The 24,217-nt window shown below is 49.3% G+C and overlaps 1 protein-coding gene across 5 annotated transcripts in view; it reads left to right on the forward strand.

Annotated features, from left to right (window-relative positions):
* SLC6A12 (solute carrier family 6 member 12) overlaps positions 1-24,217 on the forward strand; it is a 51,597-nt gene that overhangs the window by 3,760 nt on the left and 23,620 nt on the right. For all 5 annotated transcript variants that reach the window (XR_007508794.1, XM_049822670.1, XM_049822669.1 and 2 more), the window contains exons 2-11: positions 6,268-6,464; positions 10,098-10,232; positions 11,599-11,739; positions 13,346-13,433; positions 14,610-14,742; positions 17,647-17,781; positions 19,986-20,089; positions 21,657-21,781; positions 22,052-22,164; positions 23,491-23,628. Coding sequence is in view for 4 of the 5 variants with exons in the window: in XM_049822667.1 (XP_049678624.1) it covers positions 6,268-6,464; positions 10,098-10,232; positions 11,599-11,739; positions 13,346-13,433; positions 14,610-14,742; positions 17,647-17,781; positions 19,986-20,089; positions 21,657-21,781; positions 22,052-22,164; positions 23,491-23,628 (1,309 nt within the window). In the remaining variant the exon portion in view is untranslated. The remainder of the gene's footprint in view (positions 1-6,267; positions 6,465-10,097; positions 10,233-11,598; positions 11,740-13,345; positions 13,434-14,609; positions 14,743-17,646; positions 17,782-19,985; positions 20,090-21,656; positions 21,782-22,051; positions 22,165-23,490; positions 23,629-24,217) is intronic.

Consider the following 24,217-nt stretch of genomic DNA (forward strand, 5'->3'; position numbering starts at 1 on the left):
AAAATGAAACCACAAAATAAAATGCAGTGCAGCGGTCTGCAGCGTCACCTGTGATTCTGCCTTCTGCAGCTCAGGCAGCACCTATGAGCGTCCAAAGGTGCTTTAAAACTGCTTCCTCTAATAAGCCTTATCAGCTGCTTTTTAACAACATCTCTGTCCGCTGTTCGCTCTGTTTTGCTGTTCGCTCTTGAGGTTGTCCTCCTCTTGCTTGCCTTAAGATAAAACAGCAGAAGAGGTCAAACGGAGGATGTTAACTTCCCAGCAGTAGGAGCTCCTGTGTGATGGCAGTTGGGAACAGGCAGTAAGTCTGCAGGAAGAAAAGCTTTAGGAGAATCTCTAAAGGCCTCTTCCTCTGGTGCCAAAACCCCAGGTGGCTTCAGTCTTCTCTCACTCGTCTCTCTTGTTCCTTGTCTCACCTGAGAAGCCCTGAATAAGCCCTTTTTGCCCTGGGAGAAGCTGAGGATACCACCATGTTTTGCTTTCAAAGGACACTTTCGTTCTCCTCTTTTTCTGATTCCTGCCTCCCCCTTTAGTTGCACCTTGTTCCCAAATAAAGCCAACAAATGCTGTTCTCCTGCATCTCTGCATCGTGCGTTTGGCACATCGGACCCAGCTGGTGAGTGTCCACAGCACTTCAGAGGTGTCCTTGGCTTTCCTTGCCTTTTGTGGCCGTACTTGAAGGATCCCATGATGGTAGGTGTGGGACAAACACAGCCCAAAATTCGTGACCAAGGGGAGACTGGGCTACCTCATTCAAATATTGAAGACGGGATCTTCTTGGTGTGGTCTCTGTTTATGACTGCCTGCATGCTGCCTGTTCCTTTTTGAGTGCTTGGGGGAATCCAGGTGTATTCTCATTTTCTTGGCAATAAATCTTGTGGGGGAAAATGTGGCTGCCTCCATGCACCAAGCCCAGTACCAAGTTTGGTATCATTTCATATGGAGCTGCCTGTTGCACTGGGCACAGAGGAAGCCCCCTCCTCTCTGTGGGAAGAGGACAGGCTGGGGGTCATGTCTGCAAAGGGTACTCCAGGCCTGGAAAAAGGCACAACCTCAAAGCGCTGAGGGTTGGAAATACAGCAGGGCACCTCTAGAAGAGACTGGCAAGGTCAGAAGGAGCTGAGGAGGGAAGGTGGTGGTGGTGGCGGCTGCATGTTTCTAGGAGAGGGGTAGACTGTGGACTGCGTCAGGTGGCATCTTAACAGTTGGAAAAATTTTACAGCAGAGGGAAAAAAGAGGCTGGGAATGAAGGAGTCAGAGGATTTTTCTCCAACCTTTGGTGAAGGAACAGCAGAAAAAGTGCAGGCAGGCAGCGAGGGGCAAAATTCTCTGAACTCATGTATTAAGGAGAGGGGCATCCAAAGGGAGAAGAAAATGTCTGCCTGTCAGGGAGGATGTAACACAGTGGGTGGCTGTGGCTCCTGTGGGAGAGCCAAATTGTTCCTAGCTGGAAACAAGAAGTTATTTGAGTCCCCATCTGGCCTGAGAACATATAGGGCAGGGGCACAGTAGGATTAGATGTTCAGGAAAAGAGCCAGGAGGTGTGTGAATAGGCTTTCTCATAGAAACAGCAGGCAAAGCAGAGAGAGAAGTAGTGGGGATGCGCAAATGCTGCGCATCGCTTCGTCTGGGAAGGGAGAAGCTGAAGCTCGTGGCACAAAGGGCCAAAACTTTGGGTGCCAGTTTAATCTACCACCTGTTCCCAGTTGAAAAGGTTTAATTTCATAACCAGTGTGCTTTGCCCCTTTTAAAATAGGAAAATGAAACCACAAGTGCCGCATCTTCCCTGCTGGTCTGTGTTTGTCCCAGCCCTGTTCCCCATTGCAGTGTCCCAGCTTCTGTCCTTCATGGTGGTCTATTCAGGAGTCAGAGGACAGGTACAGAACCAAAGTTCTGGTCTAGGTGTCCCTGAGGTGGAGGCTGGTGACAGGGTTGAGACTGCGGGCTGGCACTCGGGACATTCCCTTCCTGGGGTTAGGTGAGAGGAGGTGACTCCCTGATTGTGATCTTCCCCCGCCTCCATGTGTGAAACAGGTCTAACACAAATACCAGTAGAAATAGGCTGGCTCTTGGAGCTGCCTTGCGTTAAAAGAATAAAAGTGGTCTAACACAAAAACAGGTAAAACACAAATACTAGTAGAAATAGGCTGGCTCTTGGAGCTGCCTTGCATTAAAAGAATAAAAGCGAAGAATTAGCCAAGTCCTCTCCTGTCAGCTTCTCATGACATCCTCAATAAACCCAGACTTAAGCATCATTGTACTTGATAGTGTGCCCTGGACTGCAGCAAATTGGAACGTGCCAAGGACTGTGACAGATCAAACACGTTTCATTAAGTATGTGTTATTTTTTCTCTCACATTTGACAGTGCGTGGAGCTCTGCTCCTCTCAAAGATGAGGAGGCTGTGCTGCAGCATCCGAATGGACTGATTAGCCAGCTGGCAAGCCTTGCTGCAGGCAGGCAGTGGGGAAAGGGGCTTTGCCTGGGCTTCAGGAGCTGAGAAAAGACTGGTGGGAGGACCTGATGTTTCCACCTCCCGATCTAACCCAGCAGGCGAGCCAAGTGAAGGGGGCAAAGTTGGGACCGGGATGACTTCTGTGCTGGTGAGCTGCAGAGCTGCTAGCTCTGCACCAGCCAGCATTTAGGGTGCATGCCTTGAATTCTGGATTGCACCACCTTCTTTAAATGTACGGTTAGAGGTTTGTATGAGCTTGTTAGAGGACTGATTCAGGTTCACACTCAAGCGTAGATCCACACATGTTGTAGTACTTAGTGGGTTTGGGGCAGCGTAAGCCATACCAGTAAATAGGTGCTTTCCAACATATGGACCATAAAGGGCAAGGGATGGGCAAAAAAGGGAGGTTGCTTCCTTAGTCCCCTGATACATCTGCATTTGACACTGGAACTGGTTGTGCCCACTGCGGTACCGCTCCTATATGAGCCCTTATTGGAAATAACTCTAAAACCCTCTCAAATTTAATAGGGAACCGGAATCTTTCTGCAATGTTTTTGAAGAGGCAGCTATATAGTCTGGAGGATGGTCTTCACTGACCCTTGACTGCCCTCCTCTGTGGTTTATGCTCCCCTGTTCTTGCTGCAGCCCCTCTTACTAAAGGCAGTGTTAGTGCTTTGCATGGGATTCAGCCCTCCGCTTTCAGAGTCCATGGAAATCTGCTGCTGATTTCAAAGGGAATAGGATGGGCCCTTCAGCACTGTTGTGGTTTAACCCCAACTGGCAACTAAGCCCCACACAGCCGCTTACTCGCTTCCCCCTGCTGGGATGGGGGAGAGAATCAGAAGTGTAAAAGTGAGAAAAATTGTGGGTTGAGATAAGAACAGTTTAATAATTGAAATAAAATAATAATAATAAAAAATGGTAATGAAAAGGAAAATAAAAGAGAGAAAAATAAAACTAAAGAAAGACAAGTGATGCAAGTGAAAAACAACTGCTCACCACTAACTGAATGATGCTCAGCCAGTCCCCAAGCAGCGGCCCCTGGCCAGCCTTCCCTGTAGTTTATATGCTGAGCATGACGTCCTATGGTCTGGAATATCCCTTTGGCCAGTTGGGGCCAGCTGTCCCGGCTGTGTCCCCTCCCAACTCCTTGTGCCCCCCCAGCCTACTCGCTGGTGAGGTGGTATGAGAAGCAGAAAAGGCCTTGATGCTCTGTAAGCACGGCTCAGCAGTAATGAAAACACGCCAGAATTATCAACGCTGTTTTCAGCACAAATCCAAAACATAGTCCCTTATTAGTTACTATGAAGAAACTTAAGTATACCCCAGCCAAAACCAGCACAAGCACGAAGGCAGATGGGGAACAAAGACTCTTGTTGCCCTGGGCATTTAGAGACAAATTGGTGTATTACACTGTGAGATCTGGTTTCTTTTCTTTACTTGACTGACAGAGGTAAGAAACGTGCCCTGTACCAAAAACCTGCTTGCTTTGCTATGAACATTCAGCAGAAGTTGTCTTTTCATATGCAAGCATCTTTCTCTGCCCCAGAGCCTGATATATCCAGAGGCCTAGCATTTAGGAAATAATTCCATTTGCACTGGACAACTTACAGAAGCAAATGAGACACGGTGACAACGATGCTGTTTTGTGTGGAATAAGTGCAAGCATGGCCAACCACTTCCTGCTCCTGCTTCCCCCTTGCTTCATTGAAAACTACACCAAAACAAGTGCCATGGAGTTTCTAAGCTGCTGGGCCAGTTTGGTGTTAGGACTACACTTGCTCTTATTCCTAGTTAGGTCAGACTCCCTGGTAGTCACTACTCCTCATGATACGGCTCATACCCTGACGCTAGCCCAGGGGGAGATGACTGGAGAGAGACCAGGCACAAGGAGGGAGGGAATAGTTTGCCATCATGGTCCTGGTGCACCATCCTGGTGCAAAAGGTTGATGGACAGGTTTGGTGGTCCTATCAGGTAGAGGACATCAAGGGTGATGAGGTGTTGCTCATCAGTGACTTGCTGACTGGGAGAGGTCCCTGGCTTGAGCTGACTCCAGAGCTGTGCTTGGACTTTGCTTGGGAGAGAGCAAGTTGAAGTAGTCCAGAGCAGATCCGGGGGCAGCAGAAGAGATAAGTAGTGTGGGTGATGCAGATTTCTGTCCCTGCTGCTCCCCGGAGATGGCGATGTCCCCTTAGGAGGCACAGAAGGAATGATAGATGTGCTATTAAAAAACCCATCAAGCCACCAGCAAACAATCTGCAAGTTAAAGTGAAGGAACAAAGCCCTGATTTCTTTCCCACTCTCAGCTGGTGGGAATGGAGGCAGAGATACTGCTGCTTCGGAGAGGCTTGCTTCCAGCGTAGTTTTCAAATCCCAACACGGCAATGTGTATCCCTTGCTGATGCCAATCGCCCCTTCAAAGGTCAACTTCTGCTCAGTAATGCCACCAGTGAGATGTAGCTACGGTTAGGACTTCCCTGGCATAGTTCATCAGCTACCCTGCTCGTGTTAGGTCTGTGCTTTCTGGCTGGACTCACATGTGCATCCCTATCTCAGGTAACTCATTAGAGCAAACTTTCAAGGAGAATTTTTTTAGCCAAGTCAAAGGGAGCTTTCTCTCGTCACCCTTTAGTTTCTTCTTATAATCAAATGTCTGTAAACAATATGAAAATGTTGTTAAAAAGGAGATTCAGTCTGGTCTGTGTGAATTTGGCCTGGATTTAAATTAACTAGCCAATTAAAGGACTTTGTGTATGATAGAATTTTGTAACTTCTGACAAGCAGACGCTAACTTTGCTTAATTAAGAAGATGCTAAACGTAATTCAGGATTTAGTATAGACCAGAGAATGTCTTCCTTGTACCACCCTACAGGCCCAGTCACATTCAATGTACCTCCTCCAACAGTGGCTTTTCTCCATGATTCCATGACTGGGCTTTTTCCTACTAACATTTTCACTGCAATAATTTAATTTGTCTGATGTCAGTACTCCCTTGCCCAGACTGGAAACAACTCATGAGGTCCTTTTGCTCATCTCAGGGGCTTTGTTTCCTTCCCCTGTATTGTTTGCAGGGTTGGGCAAAGGCAGAGGTTTGGTGCTAGTGCCTGTTTGTTACTGAAGGCACCCTAGACCAAATAAGCATGTTGCTGAGGTGCCAGGCTGTATGGTAGTGTAACATGGTGTCCAGGGGGGTCAAAGACAGCGATGCCTTGAAGTAAGACGGCAGGTTGTCCATCTTTGTTCAGACTATTAATCCATAACATTTCTGTCCTGCTCTCTGAAACCACCCCAGAAGGAGAGAGTTGCTGTATAAATAGCACACGGGGAAGGGAAACTCCTTCTGCCCCCATGCCCCGCTTCAGCTCCAGCTCTTTTTCTCTTCCTCTGAACTGCTGTTTCCAAAGTCCCGGCCAAGTTTCCAGCAATGATGGAGATGCAGAGCATTTAGTCAGGGTGCGGAGGGGCAAATGGAGGTATGCTAAGGCTGGTGATCTGGGAAGGATGAGGAAGGGGGCTGGGGCCGGTGGTGGGGTGAATTTGGGGGTGAGTCCAGTGAAGGGGTGGTGCAGGTGGGCCCATCTCACCTGACCAGTGACCTTTCCTCTGTCCCTTCAGCACAGACTTTCTGTCCCACAGACATAACTTGGGGAAAATGCCTCGTGCTGACGCTAAAGAAGCCATTTTACAGAGGATGAGAGAACCTCACGGTGATACTAGGAACACACCTGTTGTGGTGACTGGTCCTCTCCCTCCTCTTCCCACCAGTGTGTCCTGCAGCAACTCCCACGCTCTCTTTTTCCTCTGTCCCACAGAGCCATGACAAGAGCTGTGGCTAAGGAAGGAGAGCCCAATGGGGCCATCGCAGCTCCCGAAGAAATAAAAAAGGAGGAAATGGAAGACAGAGGACAGTGGAGTAGCAAAATGGAGTTTGTGCTGTCTGTGGCTGGCGAGATCATTGGTCTGGGTAACGTGTGGAGGTTCCCGTACCTCTGCTACAAGAACGGTGGTGGTAAGTTCACAGCACGCATGAGTTGTCCTAGGTCTGTAAGCACGACAAGAGATACGTATGTGCCTGGACCCATTTCTCCTATGCCTCATGTGCCCCCACATGCATTCCCTTATTCTATCGTCCGGCAAGTTATCTCCTGCCAAAACAGGAGGAATAAAAACTGAGGGGTGAATCCAGCTCCCCAGTGGGTACTGTTTCTCAAAGCAGCTGTCCCAAGTTTGGATGCTGAATTGAACTTCAGTAACTCTTTAAGGCTCTTGGGCAACTCAAGAAACAGGTGGTCTTCTGAAACCATCAAATGCTGCGAGTGGTCAGAAAGCCATCAGCAACGTTCTTCTACGTAATTCCCTTTTCCCACTCTCTGTGTTACCCCCACCTCTCTCAGGCCCTTGTTACAGAGGAGGAAAGGCTTTGATGGTGCTGGTATCCTTGCCATGGCCTGATATACCCTAGAAGGACATTGCTACCTCTTCCTCAGGAACAGTTCTCCCAGTGGTCAACCCACTGCTAGGGAAACCCATCCCCAGGAAGAGTTTGTTCCCCTTCCCTTTTGTTTGTTGCATGACTCTCCTTTTCCAATAATACTGCAGTAAGATCATTACATGGTTAAAAACTAAACTTCCTCATAATATTAAAATGAAACTGGGAAAGAGGAAGGCAATAATTGACTGTCACTAACTTTTCTTTGTGAATCAAAATCTAGCTTTTTAAAAGAAAAGGAGGAATAATAAATTACACGTCAAATACAGCAATAACTTGTCTTTTGTTCTTGTTCTCTAGAGACACCTTTGAAATAACGCTTTGGGACTTGCATGTTCCCCCCACTTTAAACTTCCTTTCTCTGCCACAAAGGCCTTTCTTTCCCAAGGTGCTGTGAGCTTTCACCAATGGATGAGTGATTCAGCTGTAGTTCATCCCAGGACTGCGGGATTCCTGTCCCTTGTGCTGTTACTGCAGTTTAGCCAAATCAGGCAGGAGTCAATACAGTGTCTCCTCTGAACCAAATGGGGGTTGGATAAAAGGATGGTTAAAGAAAATGGAATTGAGTTTTCCTTGAACCTGGAATGGTTTTTAGCAGATTCTCCAGTCTCCTTCTCTGAGGTTTTGATGGTAGGCACTGGAGGCACCAAAAGCAAGTCAGACCAGCATGGGTTAGTAAATACTAGCAGTGCATCTGATTGGGGCGGTTCCGCCCATTCTGCAGTGATGCTTTGAGAGAGAAGTCATGGGGTTTGTATGGAAAATTTCTTCCTGAGCTCAGATGATATCTTTGCATAGTTTACGCCTATGGTATCCAGTTCAGTAGTCCTTGCAATTTGTATGCTAATTAGTATAAGTGAAAAGGCTACTTTTGTTCATTTTAGATATCTGTTGAATAACTTTTTTTTTTTTTTTTTTTTTAAATTAAACTACTCTGGAATATCTAAGGCTGTGATTCAGAGGCCAACAAGGCGAGGCTTGAGAAAGATTAGGATGGGACAGTCATTCCCTCACAGCTTACACACTGCCTTTGCAGAAAGTGTGCTACTACTGTAGAAGGCACATTCCTCTCTCTAGGGCCCTAGGGAACCAGATGGCTGACAAACTAGTATGGGACAAGGCACTGTCTTTCCCATGACACTCCAAGATATTATCACCATTGGGAAAGTCCTTGAAATTGCAAAAAAAGACATTTTCCACCTATAAATGCCACATCCCCATCCCACCCACCCCCCAAACTGGAGACTGCTGTCCTGTCACCTTTCTCCACCTTTGGATGTAGTGAGATGGTTATAAAGCTGTAAAGACAGAGGTCATAAAAACAACTGTGGTAACTTGCTGTAAAGCAACCAAGTGTAAACTTATCTATGGTTGCACTTTCAAATTTGATCTAATTGCTCAGCATCCTGAACTCGTTACTGACTCATAAGGAAAGAGCGTCTGTTTCTGGGGGCCCCTCTCAGGGCTGAGTCTCCTCCAGTGGAGCAGCAAACTGGAGAGGAGATCACAACTGGAGTTTCAGCTGGAAACTGCTCTGGGAAGGTTGAGAGAGACAGGACAATAGAGGTGTAAGAAAGCCCTCATTACTCAGGCCAAAATGGATCAACCTCTGGGACAAATGGTATCAGAGGAGACGGCCTGGGACCTGCTGAAAGGCTCATCTGTGTGCAGGATAATAAAACGGTCTTGCAGATTTGGCATACAGATAGATGTCTTGCAGCACCGAAAGTAGCAGCTGCCTCTAGTTCAGCATATGCAGTTCCCATTCCCTGCTCTACAAACCCGGACTGACGCTGTGAACCAGCCTCCCTCCCTCTGGCCCCAGGTCCCCTGCAGCCACAGCACAGCTGTGTTTAGGGGAAATTTGGATGTTGCTTGTTATCCTAACATTGTTGGCTTAAAACCAAGAGGAAGTGTTCTTAGTTGCTAATTGTCATGGGAAGGAATTTCAGTGCGAATGTCTGTCCTGGCAGGGGAGCAGAGGGCCTGGGGGACAATGTCTGGCTCAGCTGAGAAAGGGGCCCTCATCTCGGTTGCAAACAGCTGAGATGCTCTCCAGGCACTGGCAGTGGGAGGTACTCATGACCAAAAGTTTACTGTGTGGGATGGCAAGACCTCGACAGTTGTTCCAGCAAGGAAGGCAGTCGCCTTGGCCTGTTTGGAGGGGAGCGAAAATGTGAAAACCTGCACTAATGATGGGGAGAAATACTGATGTGACAGAAGGAAGGTCAGCGGTGAAACTGAGATCTCAGGAGCAGTTTTGAGCAGAACAGTGAAAATATCGGGTGTTTCAGTTTGGCAGCAGAACAAAAAGAAGGAAAAAAGGTTCAGACAGCTGAACAGGGCATTACTTTTTTTTTTGTTTTTGGTTTTTTTTTTTTCCTTTTCTGATGCTTTGTTTTCATTGGTCAGTGTTTCTGGAAAGAAACCTGTTCTTTCTCCCCTTCCTCTTTCATTTCATCGAGGGTTAATCTGAGGGCTGTTTCAAACTGATTTCTCTTAAGACATTTCTCTATATTTTAATAAAAAAATTGAATTTGAAAAGTTAAACTTTTTCATTTTGAAAATACTGGAAAGATACTCTGTTGCCTTTCCCCTATTTCCATTCTTTGGGTGCAAACTGCTTTTCAAATTTGATGTGAAATATGTCTCAAGTAAATTTATATCCTGGCAAATTTATCACTTACCTGGAAATGTCACCAGCCTCCAGGTTTGTATCCTCTGGGCAAGTGGGAGTTTTGCTGTGACTCCCGGGAAAGGCAGAACAAATGTGGTTATGTAAAACAAGGACTCCTTTTGCTTTTCCTGACTCCTGCTGAAAGCTAGAACGAGGTCAGGAGATTGAAGCAGGGAGAACTTCTCCATTGCTGTCTTTTTTTATCTCCTTGCCTGGGTACTCCTCACCTCTAGGTTTTGGCCAAGACCAAATGCAGAAGTACTGCAGCAGCACAAGACAGACCACACTTGTATTTTTTTCCAAGAAATGATGGTGCTGGAAACCTTGGGGTTTTTTGCAGAGGTTGCACAGTTAATTCAGAGAAATATTTGTGTTTATCTAGCTTATTCCAGCTGTGGCCCCAGGTACCTGGCAAGTGGTGGTGGGGATAAGGTTTTAAGGAGGTTTCTGAGGCAGCATCTTACCCCTCTCTGCAGGAGCCTTCCTCATCCCCTACCTCATCTTCCTCTTCACTTGCGGGATCCCCCTGTTCTTCCTGGAGACGGCGCTGGGGCAGTACACCAGCCAGGGAGGGGTGACAGCCTGGAGGAAGATCTGTCCCATCTTTGAAGGTCAGTCAAGTTACGGGAATTACCGACAGCACTTGCTAACAGCTAGTGACTCAGAGCCTTTTTTGGAAATGTTATTCTGTGTTTTTTCTTTCTCGCTTATTCTTCCTCCCTTCTTCTCTCCCCCAGCCGTGTTATCCCTCCTGGTGACTGCTGTGTGTGTAGGGGCAGTGCCCTGACCCCCCAGTAGGTGACTGAGGGTGTGCGGTGCTGGCTGGGGGCTGCGCTGGTCCGGCCGAGCTTTGAGATGCTCTGAGATGCTCAGAGCCCAGGAGAGAGAAGCAGGATGGCCAGCAAGCAGGAGGAGGAGGATGGAGGTGTCAATACACAAATACCTGCATGTAGTCCAGGGCAAATACTGAAGAGAGAAGAGGGTGAGGAAGGCTGGCTGGCTTACGGTGCTTTCCCGGCCCATCGCTGTGCCCAGGGCTGCTGTGGCAGCATTTGCAGGTTGTCGTCCTGCAAACTGGGGGGAATCACACTGCACGCACTGGTCTGACAGCCCGGAGATGGGCTGTGGCTGTGGCTAAGGCCCAGGTATAAGAACCAGGACTCCTGGGGCCCTGGGGAAGGCTATTTAATGGCATTAATACATTAATGAGTTTAACATCCACAATTCTCCTGCCCAGAGGAGAGCTTATTACCCACGTTTTGCAGACAGAGAAGCCTGTGCTCAGGCAGATTAAAGGCCTGGTTAGTTTGCTGCAGCACAGGCGTGCAGGGATATTGGAAACTCCCTGGGGAGTCCGGGACCTCCTGCGCTGGAGGTCTCTGCGCTCTGGGACGGGCCTGGGGGTGGACAGAGGTGGCATCTCAAAGGGCACGGACAACCAGTTTTAAACAAATTAATTGGGCCTTTCTGACCCAATTACCATTCTGATGTCTCAGTGGGTGATGGGCACAAGCAGGACCCAAGACCAGAGCTCAGCTCCTAAGTCTGTACTTTTGCCCCAACACCATACTTTATGCATGTTGTATATCAGCTGTGAGAACCCTCTTTTCCTGACTCTTTCTAGAAGGAGGAAACTCACCTGTATTTCTTTTGTTCAAAGGCTGGAGCTGGCTTTCCTGCAGGAGAGGCGGTGTAATGCGGTGGCATGGTAGTGATCAGAAAAAAGTTTTCCTATCAGCGGAAGGTTTTATCTCTGTTTCGCCATAGACCTGTCTAGAGATACCAACAATGTTTCCTGTCTGCATGCACAGTTATGAAATCCTTTCTCTTTCCCTGAAATATGTCTTGCCCTATTCTCTAGTGAGCCACGTGGTTGGTGTTGCAGCCTTCTTCACATGGCAGGGTCTATGTCTTTGTTTGGGGTTAAGCCCGACGTGTTGGGAGTTGGACCCTCACCTCCTTTGTTTTCCTTCACAGGAATTGGGTATGCCTCACAAGTCATTGAGTGCTATCTGAATATCTACTATATCATCATCCTGTCCTGGGCACTCTTCTACCTGTTCAGCTCCTTCACTGCAGTGCTGCCATGGGCCAGCTGCAATAATCCCTGGAACTCAGGTACATTTTCCCTTGGTCAGCTTCTAGCTCCTTCCCAATTCCCAGAAATTATTTGGGTTTTGTAGAAAATATTTTTTATTCAGATAAAAAGCTCTCATGAGCTGCAGTGTGGTTAGGGACTCCTGCAAAGGCGACCGTCTTCACTTACCATAGGCAAGTGTCACAAAAGGTGAGTGGTATGACCCTATGCCTAGCAGCAGGGGACAGTAAAACTATTTCTGCACGGAGATGTTTCGGACGTTGAGATTTCACTGAAAAATCCACATTTTCTGGCAAGCAGGAGAGGTAGGTGGGTTGGGACAGTTTTCAAGCCAATGTAGAGTCCTCCTCGTGTGGCAGGAGCTTTTCATTAGCTCTACTACAATGATTTATCTTACAGTTCCCTTACTCTATCCCACTCCTTCTGAGTTACTGGGGCAGTTGCTGCCACGTACTGAACAGTTTTCTTTGTGCACTTAGCTTTTGGCTAAATCAGGCCAAGCCTGCACTGGAGGATTTTGCCAGTACAGGTCTCCTAATGCAGGAACCAGTAACACAAAACTCTAAAGGCACAGTTTTTCTGGTCTAATCACATCCATACGAGCCTCTATACCATTACATTGGCCAGGGGTCTCATCTCTTTGTGCCCACAACTCACGTAACTGTGCCCAGCAGAGAAGACCTGGCCTTGGTTTTATTCAAGGCACTTGAGCTGTTCCTGGGAAGATGGGGTAGATGTGAAATAGTCCTCATGGGTCTGATGTCCTTGACAGGCCTTTTTTACCATGTTGAACAGGTTGTTTTGCTTTCAGTGGAAAGCCAGGCTGGAAAGAGCTTTGGCAGCAGCTCCATTCCCTCACTTTTTCTCTTGGGTCAGATGATTCATTTCTGTCATGTGTTAAATTTCCCCACCCCATGGGCCATTCACTCACAGCTTCCTCTATCCCTTCATCCCAGCAGAGGTAACCAGCCTTTTAAAGAGTTGATCTGATTCCTTCAGCTCTCCCAGCATGGGTTTGTTTGCGAGGAAAGCCACAGATGTTCTCTCAACAGGCAGAAGCTTCCCAGCAAGAGCTGGGCTTCCTCAGTTTTCCAGTGGATTGTCTTTTTCTTGCCAAATGCAAGATGAGGTGCATTTCTTGGATGCGTGGCATCTCCTCTGTTTTTAGTAATTCCATACTATATGACAGGGTTGGGAATGGCAGAGTGGAACATGAAGGCATCTGCGGAGTGTGTGAACATATGCATGCATGTGTGGACAGGGAATGGTGCATCGTGTGGGAGGAGAATGCATTTTTCTATCCTGGCTACTCGTAGCGGCTATCCCTCAATAATCTGTATTTTGCAGCCATCTGGTTTCCATATGGCAGGGAATTGCTCCCTCCTTCCCCTCTCCCCTTCCCAAAGCCCTCTGGCTACTGCTGGATTGGGATTCGTAACTGGGGAGAGCCAGAGTTTAACGAGATGCTTAATGAGATGCAAGCGTTTAATGAGATGCTCTATAGCACAGGGTGAAGGGTCTGTGTGCTGCCAGAGTGAGGTTTAGGGTACAGAGGGGAAGGAGCATCCCTCGTGGAGGAGCCTTGGAGAATTTCTCTGGCTCATCAGCTTCCTTTTCTTTTGGTAGATCTCTGTGTGGACATTCTGAATAGCTCCAGCCTGGACAACAGGACCTTGCCTGCGAACGCCACCTCCCCAATGATTGAGTTTTGGGAGTACGTGATCGCTTAAAACTGCCTTTTCCCTTCTTCTGACCACGTCTTGCTTGGTGCCTAAGGGAAGTTGTCCATCAGGCTGCCCAGGCTCATCTCTGGAGAGCAGGGATCTGAGGTGCATGCATGAGATGCCAGAGGGGGGCTCGGGGAGGTTTGTTCGTGGGGCTGGAAGCAATAAAACACCTCTGAGGGAGCGGTCCTGCAGCAGGCCAGACAGTGTCCCAGAGAGGGTCATCACTGCAGCCTGCAGAGGTTGAAATGGCTGCCGGAGCCACACTACCTCTCCACACTCAGCAAAGGAAGGTGTCATAAAGAAGAGGGGTGCCAGGGGGGTCAGCTTCAGCAGTATTTTGTTTTTCCATTTATGGCTCCTAAAGTGCCTCTGAGAGGGTTGAGTGTCCTTTGCCCCTTGCAGCCACCATAGGGCACACAGAAGATGATATGTGCCCATGGGTGCAGAAAGAGTCTGCACAGTGCTGGAGCCCCTCTCCTGCCCTGTTCTTTGCACATACTATTTAGCGAGAGCTGTGACCCCTCTGAAATGATCGTTCAGGTTTTCTGCAGAGGTTGCAAGGGGACCCTGAGGGGACAGGTTTGGAGAAGGGTGTGCAGAGGAATCATAAGTGTGTGGTTGGGCTTCTGGGGATGGCATGAGCTGCAGTGCTGAGCTCTCATGCAGCCCACCTTCGTGATGGTGAGTCTTCAAGGAAGGAGGCTGAAGGACAGGCATGGGAATCGTAAAGGCCACTTATGTTTATATTTAGGATGCCCATAGTATACGGGGACGTCAGAGGAAGAGCGGTGGCCATGGGATGATGATGGCATTTGTGGTCTGCTTTGGATTGAGTAGTGTCTGCTGGGCAGATGCCAGGGTGGGGGAGCGATGGGCAGCAGGTGGTGATTTTGTGTTGTGCGGGTCTCATGGGCATGGTGCCATGGGCTTGGAGAGTGGGAGGGCTCAGGCCAGCTACAGGACATGGTGGACCAGCATCAGCAGGAATGACAGAGAGGCAAGCCCTAGGCAGAGCTGGGGTGATTCACATGGCTGGGAGCCCTGGGCAGATGTGTTGTAGATAGTCTGTTAAGTCTTTGGATGGGGTAATATGGGAAAGCTCTGTACAGATGAGTGGGGTCTGGGGTGTTAATGCTTCTCTCCCTGTCCCTGGACACTGGCAGGAAGCGAGTCCTGGGGCTCACGGATGGTATTCACAAACTGGGCACTGTGCGCTGGGAGCTGGCTCTGTGTCTTCTGCTGGCGTGGATCATCTGCTACTTCTGCATCTGGAAAGGGGTCAAGTCCACAGGCAAAGTAGGAATGGAGATTGTTCTCCTGGTCCATAAGCCTCCTTGTACCCATCTTACATTTCTTCCCCAATCTCTTTTCCTTCTCCGTGAAGTAGAGACAGGAGACACACAGCACCAAAGTCAAACCTAAAACCTGGTGGGGCCATACTGATTTACACTGCTTGTGTTTGACCCATAAGAGGAAGAATAAAAGACTAGGTCAAACAGGGAGGGGAGAACAGGGAAAGACCTGGGAACTGAGGGTAGTCTTGGGTCACCTTTTCCCTTGCAGATACCCACAGTGGCTGATGGATACTCCCCAAGTGCCCTTGGGAATCATCTACTCACCAGTGTGTTGTCCTAGTGTGGCTTGCTGGTGTTTTTAACAAGATCCTCTGCAGTGGCAAACTTCCTATCCCTGGCAATAATTAAACACTTGAGCAAAATAGACAAGCTGCTGCTTGTAACCAGCTCAGTGAATAGATAATGAATCTCTCCTGCTTCTTTATCCTGCAAGATGCTTGGGGTGGGAGAGGTGTCTTTGTTCTCTCCTTTGTACTCTCCCTGGCTCTGAAGTTTTTGGCTCAGCAGGTCACTTTCTGCATTTTGCTAGTGAGGCTGGAGCCAGTGCTCCCTCCTGAGGTTGATCCCATAGATCAGGTAGACTGGTTATCCTTCTGGAGTGAATGAGTGTGTAACGCGTTGGGGTAGGTGTTAGGGATGCTGCTATGGGCATGACTTGTTCAGGAACTCCTTCCTTCCTGGAGCTGCAATGAGATGGGTGGGTCATTAATGATGGCTGGGTCTTGTGGGTGTCCAGTGGATGTCCCAATAGCAAAGGGAGGGGGAGCAATTTCTGCAACAGACTTCTTCCTTCAAATCACTATCCCTGGTATTGGCAGGTAGTACTGGACACCCATGTTCCATGTAGTACTGGACACCCACATTTTGGTGTCAGATCCCATTTCCCACCTTAAAACTGCACCGGGCACCCATTTTAACAGAGCAAGAGAATAGCTTGTTCTGCTCACTAGGTTTCTCCCAGTCTTTGCTGATGACTCTGGCTCTTGCTGGTGCTGAGCTGCTGCCCACTATTTCTCAAGAAGGGAGAGCCAGACTCCACATCTATGGGGACAGGGAATGCTCCGTATTTTAAATCTCAATTCTCTGATGCTCCCTGGTTGAATACCACAGTGCCGTCTTCACAGGAGGTATCATTCTGATCTTGGGAGATTGGGTCTGAGAGATTTTTGATCCGCATAGAAGTGTAACTAAGTCATCCCAGGCTCTCTTCAGCTCTCAGCCCTCTCCGCCAAGTCTCTCCTTTGCCTGGTGCTGCCCTGGTGTGCAGAGCTTGCCTGCACAAGGAGAAAGCTAAAGAAGTTCAGTCAGGCTGGTTGGGCTGATCGGGTTTGGCAAAGTCAGACCAGAAAGTGAGAGGTAAGAGTGAGTGCATGTAGTAGTTGGGAGCGGTTTTTCTTGGACCACAGAAGATTTTTCCATCACAAGTTTTAGGATACAGGGCTTACTTTTTTACCAGCCAGATGTTACGGACATGGTGCAGCAATACAGGATGGGCTTTTCTGTCCTGAGACATACCGCAGGTCAGATAGGCCAGTTGTCTTCTCTGCAGGTAGTCATTTTGGGTTTTACCGGAGCACTGTCAAAAAAATCAGCTCCTTCCTTCTTTTCCGTCACTGACTATGTATTAGGATAAGCAGCAGGGAGGTCCCAGGAATTCTGAGTAGGTGCATAATTTTGTTTAACAGCTGCAGAGTAAACAGGATGTTGTGCTTGAGTGAGAGGCTGCTCTAATCCGATAACCCTGCCAGACCCTTGTGTTTATGCTTCTGTGATTTAAAGAGTCCAAACTTAAAGAAACAATAGTGACCTCAGGAAAACAATTTCAAATAACTCCATGAAGACTCATTTTCTTTAAAAGCCTTTTTCTTTTATTCATTTTGCCCACTCTTGTGCTCTTTCCATGTTTCCTTTCCTTATGCATTCAGCCGATGTGTATAAGTGTTCCCCAGAAGTGATTTCTGAAGGTAGATTTTAGTACTTGTGCCAAAAGTGCTTGCATTCTCATTCAATCGGGAACAGCAAAAGTACCACCTACTGTGACTTATTCAACCGATCATCACCAAGCAGAAAAAATGTCATTTTAGGCCCCTCACTATGAATCCATAGAGTAAACAAGACTTCACATTACTTGGATGAATTTTAATAATGAATAAATGTTAGGAAGTTGCAGCTTGCTCATGGATATTTTGCAAATAGAAAAAAAAATGTTACATTAGACAATGGATTAGAGATGACTAATTCTACTGTAATATTTATTTACATCACACACAAGAAGAGGTGAAAAGAAGGTTTTACAAAAATAATGGTCTACGTTTTCTTTAAAGGCTTTGAGTTGCCCCCCATTTTTTACCTGTGAGCTCAGAGGCATTGAAGGGATGAGGGAGCTGCATGAGCACTCCTGGAAATGAGACCCCTAAGAGGTGTCTCAAATTGGGCAGCAGAAGTTGCTATTTAATTTGGAAAACTCTTGCTGGGAATAGGACCATTTTAATAACTCCTCATTAAAACTCAGTGACAGGAAGAGATCTGGGTTTCTGCTGCAGCTCTAGAAAGATGAAGAGAACAGCTGGAGAGCAGGGAAATTACACTGACTGGAAAGAGAAAATAAAGCAGAGCAACCAGTGGAAGAGTCTTGGGTGAGGAAAAAAATGTAGATTAACTAAATCACTGGTGAGATGTAACCTTGATTAATCTCTTTCCCACCCCTCTTCTATGCTAGCAGTAGCAGCTATAGCCAACAGCAGTCAGGGATGTTTGCCGGGGTGGGGGCCTGCAGATGAGATGAGAAGATGCCTGCACCCCCTCCCCGCTGACCCTCTCTCCTCTTGTTTCCCTGCACCTGCAGGTGGTTTACTTCACTGCCACCTTCCCGTACGTGATGCTCATCATCCTGCTGGTGCGAGGAGTCACGCTGCCGGGTGCTGCTGAGGGGATCATCTTCTACCTGAAGCCGGACATTTCCAGGCTGGCAGACCCACAGGTGGGTGGAGGTCAGGCAAGTGCTGGCCACGGGAAGGTTTCCAGTGCCCTGGCCATTGGATCTGCTGCTAGCTGAGGATCTAACTGTCTTCTCTGAAAGGAGACTGGTGAACCAGTGAGACCTCCTTAAAAATGCTGAGAGGGGTCTAGTCCCCCTGCACAGCACAGCCTTTTTGCTCACACTTCTGCAGCATATAGGCATATTAGGTCATTTCCACTCACGGGCTCAGCAAAACCAGAAGAGTATATGAAATATTCAGCATGTAACAGATGGGTTTGCAGGGTCTTAAATGCAAATAATTAAGGAAGGAGAGGGGGGAAATAATCTATCGCTTTTCATTTTTTCTGTCCTGGTTAGCAGTTTGTTTGGCTCCAACAGGGCCCTCCCAGGGAGCGCAGGTCCTCTCTGTTTGCAGAGACCAAATGCACACAGGTAACGCAGGCTGTGCCCCAGCTGGGCAGCAGGCTCCCTTCACCTGTCCTGGGGGCTGGTTAAAGGGTCAGCCCCTGCCACGACTTATTGGAGCTCCTGGAATGCCGCCCCCGGCAGGGAGAATGCTGTGTACCCAGGGAGGGCAAGTCCGGATTAGGGCAGAGGGTACAGCCCAAACCCAGGACCTGCAAGGTAGCCCAAGTGGGCAGGAGGTGGGCAGCACCCTTGGGGGCTGCAAAGGGCAGGCAGCAGGACCCTTTCTTGGAGGATCCCCCCGGGGTGTCTGCTCCGGCACCTTTCTGTAACAGCAGGTTGCTTTCCTTCCCCACGTGGGCTCAGCAACGCTGTGCGGGCTGCTTCTGCCATCCCAGGGAGGTGTTAATGCAGACCCCCCCCCCCCCACCCCGCCACCAGAAGAGCATTTAAATGACACTGCACCGCTGAATCTTTTCGTGGAGGCAGCCAAGCAATATGCTTAGCCCACAGTCTCAGCTTACCTCCCGCATCTTCCCAGATGGCTAAAGCCCCAACTGCTCCCAAACCAGCTGCCAAACACACTGTCTTCCCCCAAATGGCTTTCAGATGCAATTATGTGTTGTCAATACAAAACCTGTGCTGCGCTGAACGCAAAGAGCCAGCTGAACGTAAATGGCATTTTAATATCAAAATAAAGAACAAGGGGGTGACTGGGGCTGAGTGTTTTATTCATGGACAGAGCCTATTCACTGCAAACCTCCGTATCTTTCACAGCCTAACTAAAGCTGACATGGTCTTTCCAGGCTGCTGCAACCCAGCACAGCAGGAGTGAGGGATCCTGCTACTGAGTTCAGGCAGAACGTGGAGCTCTGGTGTAAAGCGGGATGTGTAAAGCCTGTGCCCACGCCTGAAGGGCCCACACGTACACGCCTATCTGTGAGAGATCTGTGTGAATTTAAGCAGCAATGACTGGGCTGGGATTCTCTGAAAGCTGCCAAATTGCAGCTGTCTGGATGTTTGCAGCTGGGGGCTGCTTAGAGGGAAAAGAGAGTGAGAGGGAACACAGACAGACAGCAAGGTGGGCTGTTTTCCTGCCTGCCTGCTAACTCGCACCTCAGGGCTTTCCCTGGGAGGGTGCGAGAGTGGAGCTGCAGCGCAGCCCACACCGCACGGGGTGAAGGGACTTCTCCACGGGGGAAGGCTGGAGCAGCGGTGAACAAGCCCACCCAGCGTCTCCCATGCAATGCCAGAGCAAAGGGGAACCTCGGCGCTCGACACCCCACCAACCTGAAATCTCTCTGCCTGGCAATTTTCTGCCCTTCAGCCCTTCACCCTGCACCGTGGACTCAGAGATGTGAGAAACTAGATTGGGGAACAGGGAGGGGACTACACTGATCATGCAAAGGACTCGCTGGCATTCATTTGAGACAAGTCACCAGTGGCTCTGTGAACCCTGAGCCACGTAGGGACCACAGAGATCTGCAGTGTCAACTTCAGCCAGAGCCATGCTATCAGGGATGCTGTCTCCACCCAGAATGCAAAGGCACAGGATTGAGAACCGGTGTCACCTTGAGTGGGATGTGAAAATAGGGTCCCCTCAGGAGACTATTCCTAGAGGACTTTCAGTCCTATAGCTCAGTTTTCCCAGAGAGGTATCCTGGTTTCTACATCCACTGAGCCACTCTCTGCGTCACAGAGTTTGTTCTGCATGGATGGAGGGGTTGTTGCTAGACAGGACACAGCCATTTGTTTATTTTGTTGCCAGGTCTGGAGACCACTGACCTTCTCTGTTCCAGGTCTGGATGGATGCAGGCACTCAGATCCTCTTCTCTTATGCGATCTGCCAGGGGTGCCTGACAGCTTTGGGCAGCTACAACAAATATACCAACAACTGTTACAGGTAAGAGGAGCCTGGACTCCCTGTATCCTTCTGGAAATTTGCTGAGAGACAAACAGCACAGAGCTGCATCTGAGGCAGGCTCTGTCCCCAGGGGAGACCTTGGGTCATGCTGCTTTGACTAACGAGCTGCTCAGAGTGTGGAAGCTGCGGAGGACTCAGCGTAGGGATGGAGAGTGGCTGAGGGAACACAGGAGCTCCAGAAAATGGCTTTAGTAGTGCTCTCCTGTGTGAGTCAGCTTGGAAACAGGAGAGACCGGAGGAGGGGGAGGAATGAAAATGGAGAGTGCCTGCAGCCACCGTGGAGACACCACAGGCTATTTTGACAGGGTGAGTGAGCAGGGGTGGCACGGCCGGCTCTGCTGTCACTTGCTAGGCAGGGGAGATGGTACAAAGATGATGGCTGGCCCCCTGCCTCCAGTGCTTTACTACCATCAGGGTAATGTACTGCCAGTGGCATTTTTATCCTATCAAGGAGATTAATCAAGTCTGTCTGGCCTCCTCCTTGCCCTTGGATTACAGATCTCTTTTATCTATGGCCTGACACGTTGCTCAGTGAAGCCATCAGGACCATTTCTGACACCTTCCACAGAGCCCTGAGGAGCAGGGGCTTTGTTATTCCTTCATGTATTGCTCCACCATGGATGGGAAAATGTAATGGAACTTGGGAGACATCAATCATTTCTCGTCTTTTTTTTTTTTGTTCTTCAAAAGGTGCTGCCATGGCTGTTGGTCAGGCAATTAATACTTTCCCCTGGGTATCCTGAAACGTATCTGTCACCAGCGGAGTGGTGTGCTGATGCCTTCCTCTAATGCCTGCGGTGCCTTGAACTGGCAGCTTAGCTTTGGGGGGCCCAAATGTGCTGGGTGTCCACTCTGCCCCATAGCAGCTGACGCTGTGGGTCAGTGCTGGCAGCTGCCCAGGCAGAATCCCATGGTGTGGAGTTTCCAGCCCAGGCAGCTCAGGCTGGTGCCTCCTTTTCACAGGGAGCAAGTGCACAAACACTTCAGGACAAGTGGCATAGCACATTCCAGCTTCCATCTGAGCACAGTTAATAAAGACAGTGCAGACACAACCCTTGTCAAGTGGGGATTTTTGGTAAACCGTTAGTCCTTGTTTTACCAGACCTGCTGAACCTATATGTGTTCATGCTTTCAGATGCTCCTCTTTCTTGACTATGTTTACTTTTGCAACCTCTTCCCTTTTCCAATTTGCTGTTTTCCTCATTTTCACTGTTGTTTTTCTTATTCTCTTTACTCCTGTCAACTTTTTTTGTTGCCATGTCCCTACGTATATCATTGTAGCATCCTATTCACAAGCTACTGGTGGTGCCCGATGTCTCTCTTTGTGCCACATATAGACCTATAACTCTTGAACAGTGGGGTACAAGGTAGGTAGGCTGATTTTTGGCTCTCTTCTGAGCTTTTTACTTCTGAGGAAGTTCAGGAGCAGCGTTGCTGTTCCTTGGTCCATGCTGTCTGATTGGGGAAACTGAGTACAGACATGATCGCAAGTGGACACATTCTGCAGTCGGAAACACTGATTTCTTTCTGATCTCCCCCTCTGCAGGGACTGCATCATGCTCTGCTTCCTGAACAGTGCCACTAGCTTCATTGCTGGCTTTGCCATTTTCTCTGTGCTGGGCTTCATGGCTCGAGAGCAGGGTGTACCCATTGCAGAAGTGGCTGAATCAGGTACGTTTTTCCAGGACACTTCAGAGCCAAGGCAAAACAGAATGCCTGAAGGGGAGCCCAGGATGTTATCTACATCCTCTATTGCTATGGGTGTCTGCAGCAAGGTCTGCAGGACCACTGGTCCCTGACACAGCTTTCAGCCCTGTGTGGGCAAGGAGCCGTGGTGATACGAGCTTTGAAGCACTATGCGAGCTCACTCTGTGCTGTAGGGTGGTGGTGGCAGGCAGCGGTGTGAGGGGCACATGTGGTCATCCTGTGGTCTGTTGGCAGGTCCTGGTCTGGCTTTCATAGCATATCCAACAGCAGTAACGATGATGCCTGTGTCTCAGCTCTGGTCCTGCCTCTTCTTCCTCATGCTGATCTTCTTGGGACTGGACAGCCAGGTACAGCAAACATCCTTTCCTCATCTAACACCCAGGTGCCTGTCCCTACCCTAAGCACTCCCCAAGGCCATGGGATAGGATAAGGTCGTTATGTACTTTGCTGGTACCTCAGATACATTCTCCACATTGTCCACAGCACATTCACACTGTGGGAGCTCAGACCCAGGGCTGATGGGATGCCAGTGGTTATGTGTGCTGGCATCTCTGTTTGGCATCCTTCTCCCTGTGTGTATGTGACGGTGTCCCAGCTACATCCCCTCCCACCTCTGTGCCAGCACCAGAACCGTGCACACTGCGGAGTAAGGCCTGGCACAGAGGAGGGCAGTCTGGGAAGGGGAGTGGGGCTGTTTTCTCCCAGCTGCATCTCACCAGAGCGCTCCCTGTGTGCTCTTCTCACTGGTGTGCCCATGTATTACCCTGCCGTACCCCTGTTATGCCAGGAGCAAAACCCAGCAGAGCACCCTGCCGTGCACAGTGTGCAACCCTGGTGTGCTGGCATGAGGGGAGTGGGGATGTCCTGGCATGTCTGCCAGGCAGGGTGCTCTGCTCAGGCTCCCCTTTGCAGCACCTCAGCCCCTGCACCTGGAGAATGAGATCTCTTTCCTCTCTTTCTCTGGGTCAAGGTCCCCTCCTGCCTCATTAGCTTATGGCTCTGCTTCATGCTGGCTGGGCTGCCCTAGCAGTGGCCGATGTTCTTTTGTGTACCCTATGGGTGGTGTGCGCTGTGGGACCGAGAACCACGTGGTGATGAGCAGGCATTCTGCCCCACGGTCAGCCCCAAAAGCCAGCAATTCATCTGCAAGACCCCTGGCCACACACTCTATTGGGTTGTCCCAGGCAGTTGTGGCATATTTTGCAGCCACATGTTAGGGCTGATCTGTGACCCCACAGTCACCTGGTTCCCCTTAGCTTCATGGTGGCAGGGGAAGCTCCCCTCTGTCACAAGAGTTCCTTGTGCCATCTCTGGTGCTTCCTTACCCTGCTCGACGGGCACAGTCTGCCCCTTGCATCCCCATCCCTTGGTCATTCCTGCTGTGCAGCAGCATGCTCTGTTGGGTTTGAGGCAATTCCTTGTACATCTCACAGTTCTTCCTCCCAACACGGGGCTGTGCTTTTAACCCCTCTGGTCTGCAGCTCCAGAGTAGACCTCACTGATATATCAAGCTGTGTTTGGGTCCCTAGCAGCTGCGGCTGGCCCTTGGTGGGCAAAAAAAAGAAAACAAAAAAATAAGAGTTTGGGTGGCTGAAGGAAAAAAGGACAGTGAGAGAGAGTTTGTGCCTGGGGAAGGGGAGACACTTATTTTTCTGACCTGTCGTCTCCTGCAGTTCGTCTGTGTAGAAAGCATGGTGACAGCTCTTATTGACATGTTCCCGGGAGTGTTTCGGAAGAAGGGGCGTCGGGAACTGCTGATCCTGGCCATTGCAGTCATATGCTACCTGGTGGGCTTATTGCTGGTCACTGAGGTAAGAAAGGAGTAGCTGGGGTGTAGAGCCAAGCACTGGAAACCCTGGTAGACTGTTCTGGAGGAGTGGGTAGACAGCAAGCTTGTCTTTGATGCTGTTAATTATCCTTCATTTCTAATGCATTAGCTGGTGCGTCTAACAGCTGGTGCTGCTTTTACCCTGTATGATGCTAGTGTACTCGCTGCATAACTGAGCCTTCTGGATAGACAGTCCCACAGTCGAGAGAGGCTGCCTGACATATAGCTTTGTGCAAACACCAGGCCTGGTGGCTAGAGCAAGCTGAGCTGCACAAGCAGAAGCTCTTCTAAGGGCAGCAATCATTTGCTGGCTGCTTTCCCCAAGAAGCAGAGCAGCAGGAGGGGAGGCTGGGGGTAATGGCTGCACCTTAACCCTGCCTGAGCCAGTGGGAAGCCTATGGTCCCTGGGACCAGAAGGAGCAGAGCTCTGTTGGTGCGATGCTAACGCACACAGTGTTTGCCTTGCTCTGCAGGTCATAGCCAAGCACCTCTTCCTGCACAGTGGTGTGCCGTGCTGTGCATGCATACTGCACGCTTGGGCAGGGGTCTTAGCACTCCTCTCTGTTGCCTCC

Source organism: Accipiter gentilis, chromosome 18 (genome assembly GCF_929443795.1).
Source record: "Accipiter gentilis chromosome 18, bAccGen1.1, whole genome shotgun sequence".
Classification (NCBI taxonomy): domain Eukaryota; kingdom Metazoa; phylum Chordata; class Aves; order Accipitriformes; family Accipitridae; genus Astur; species Astur gentilis.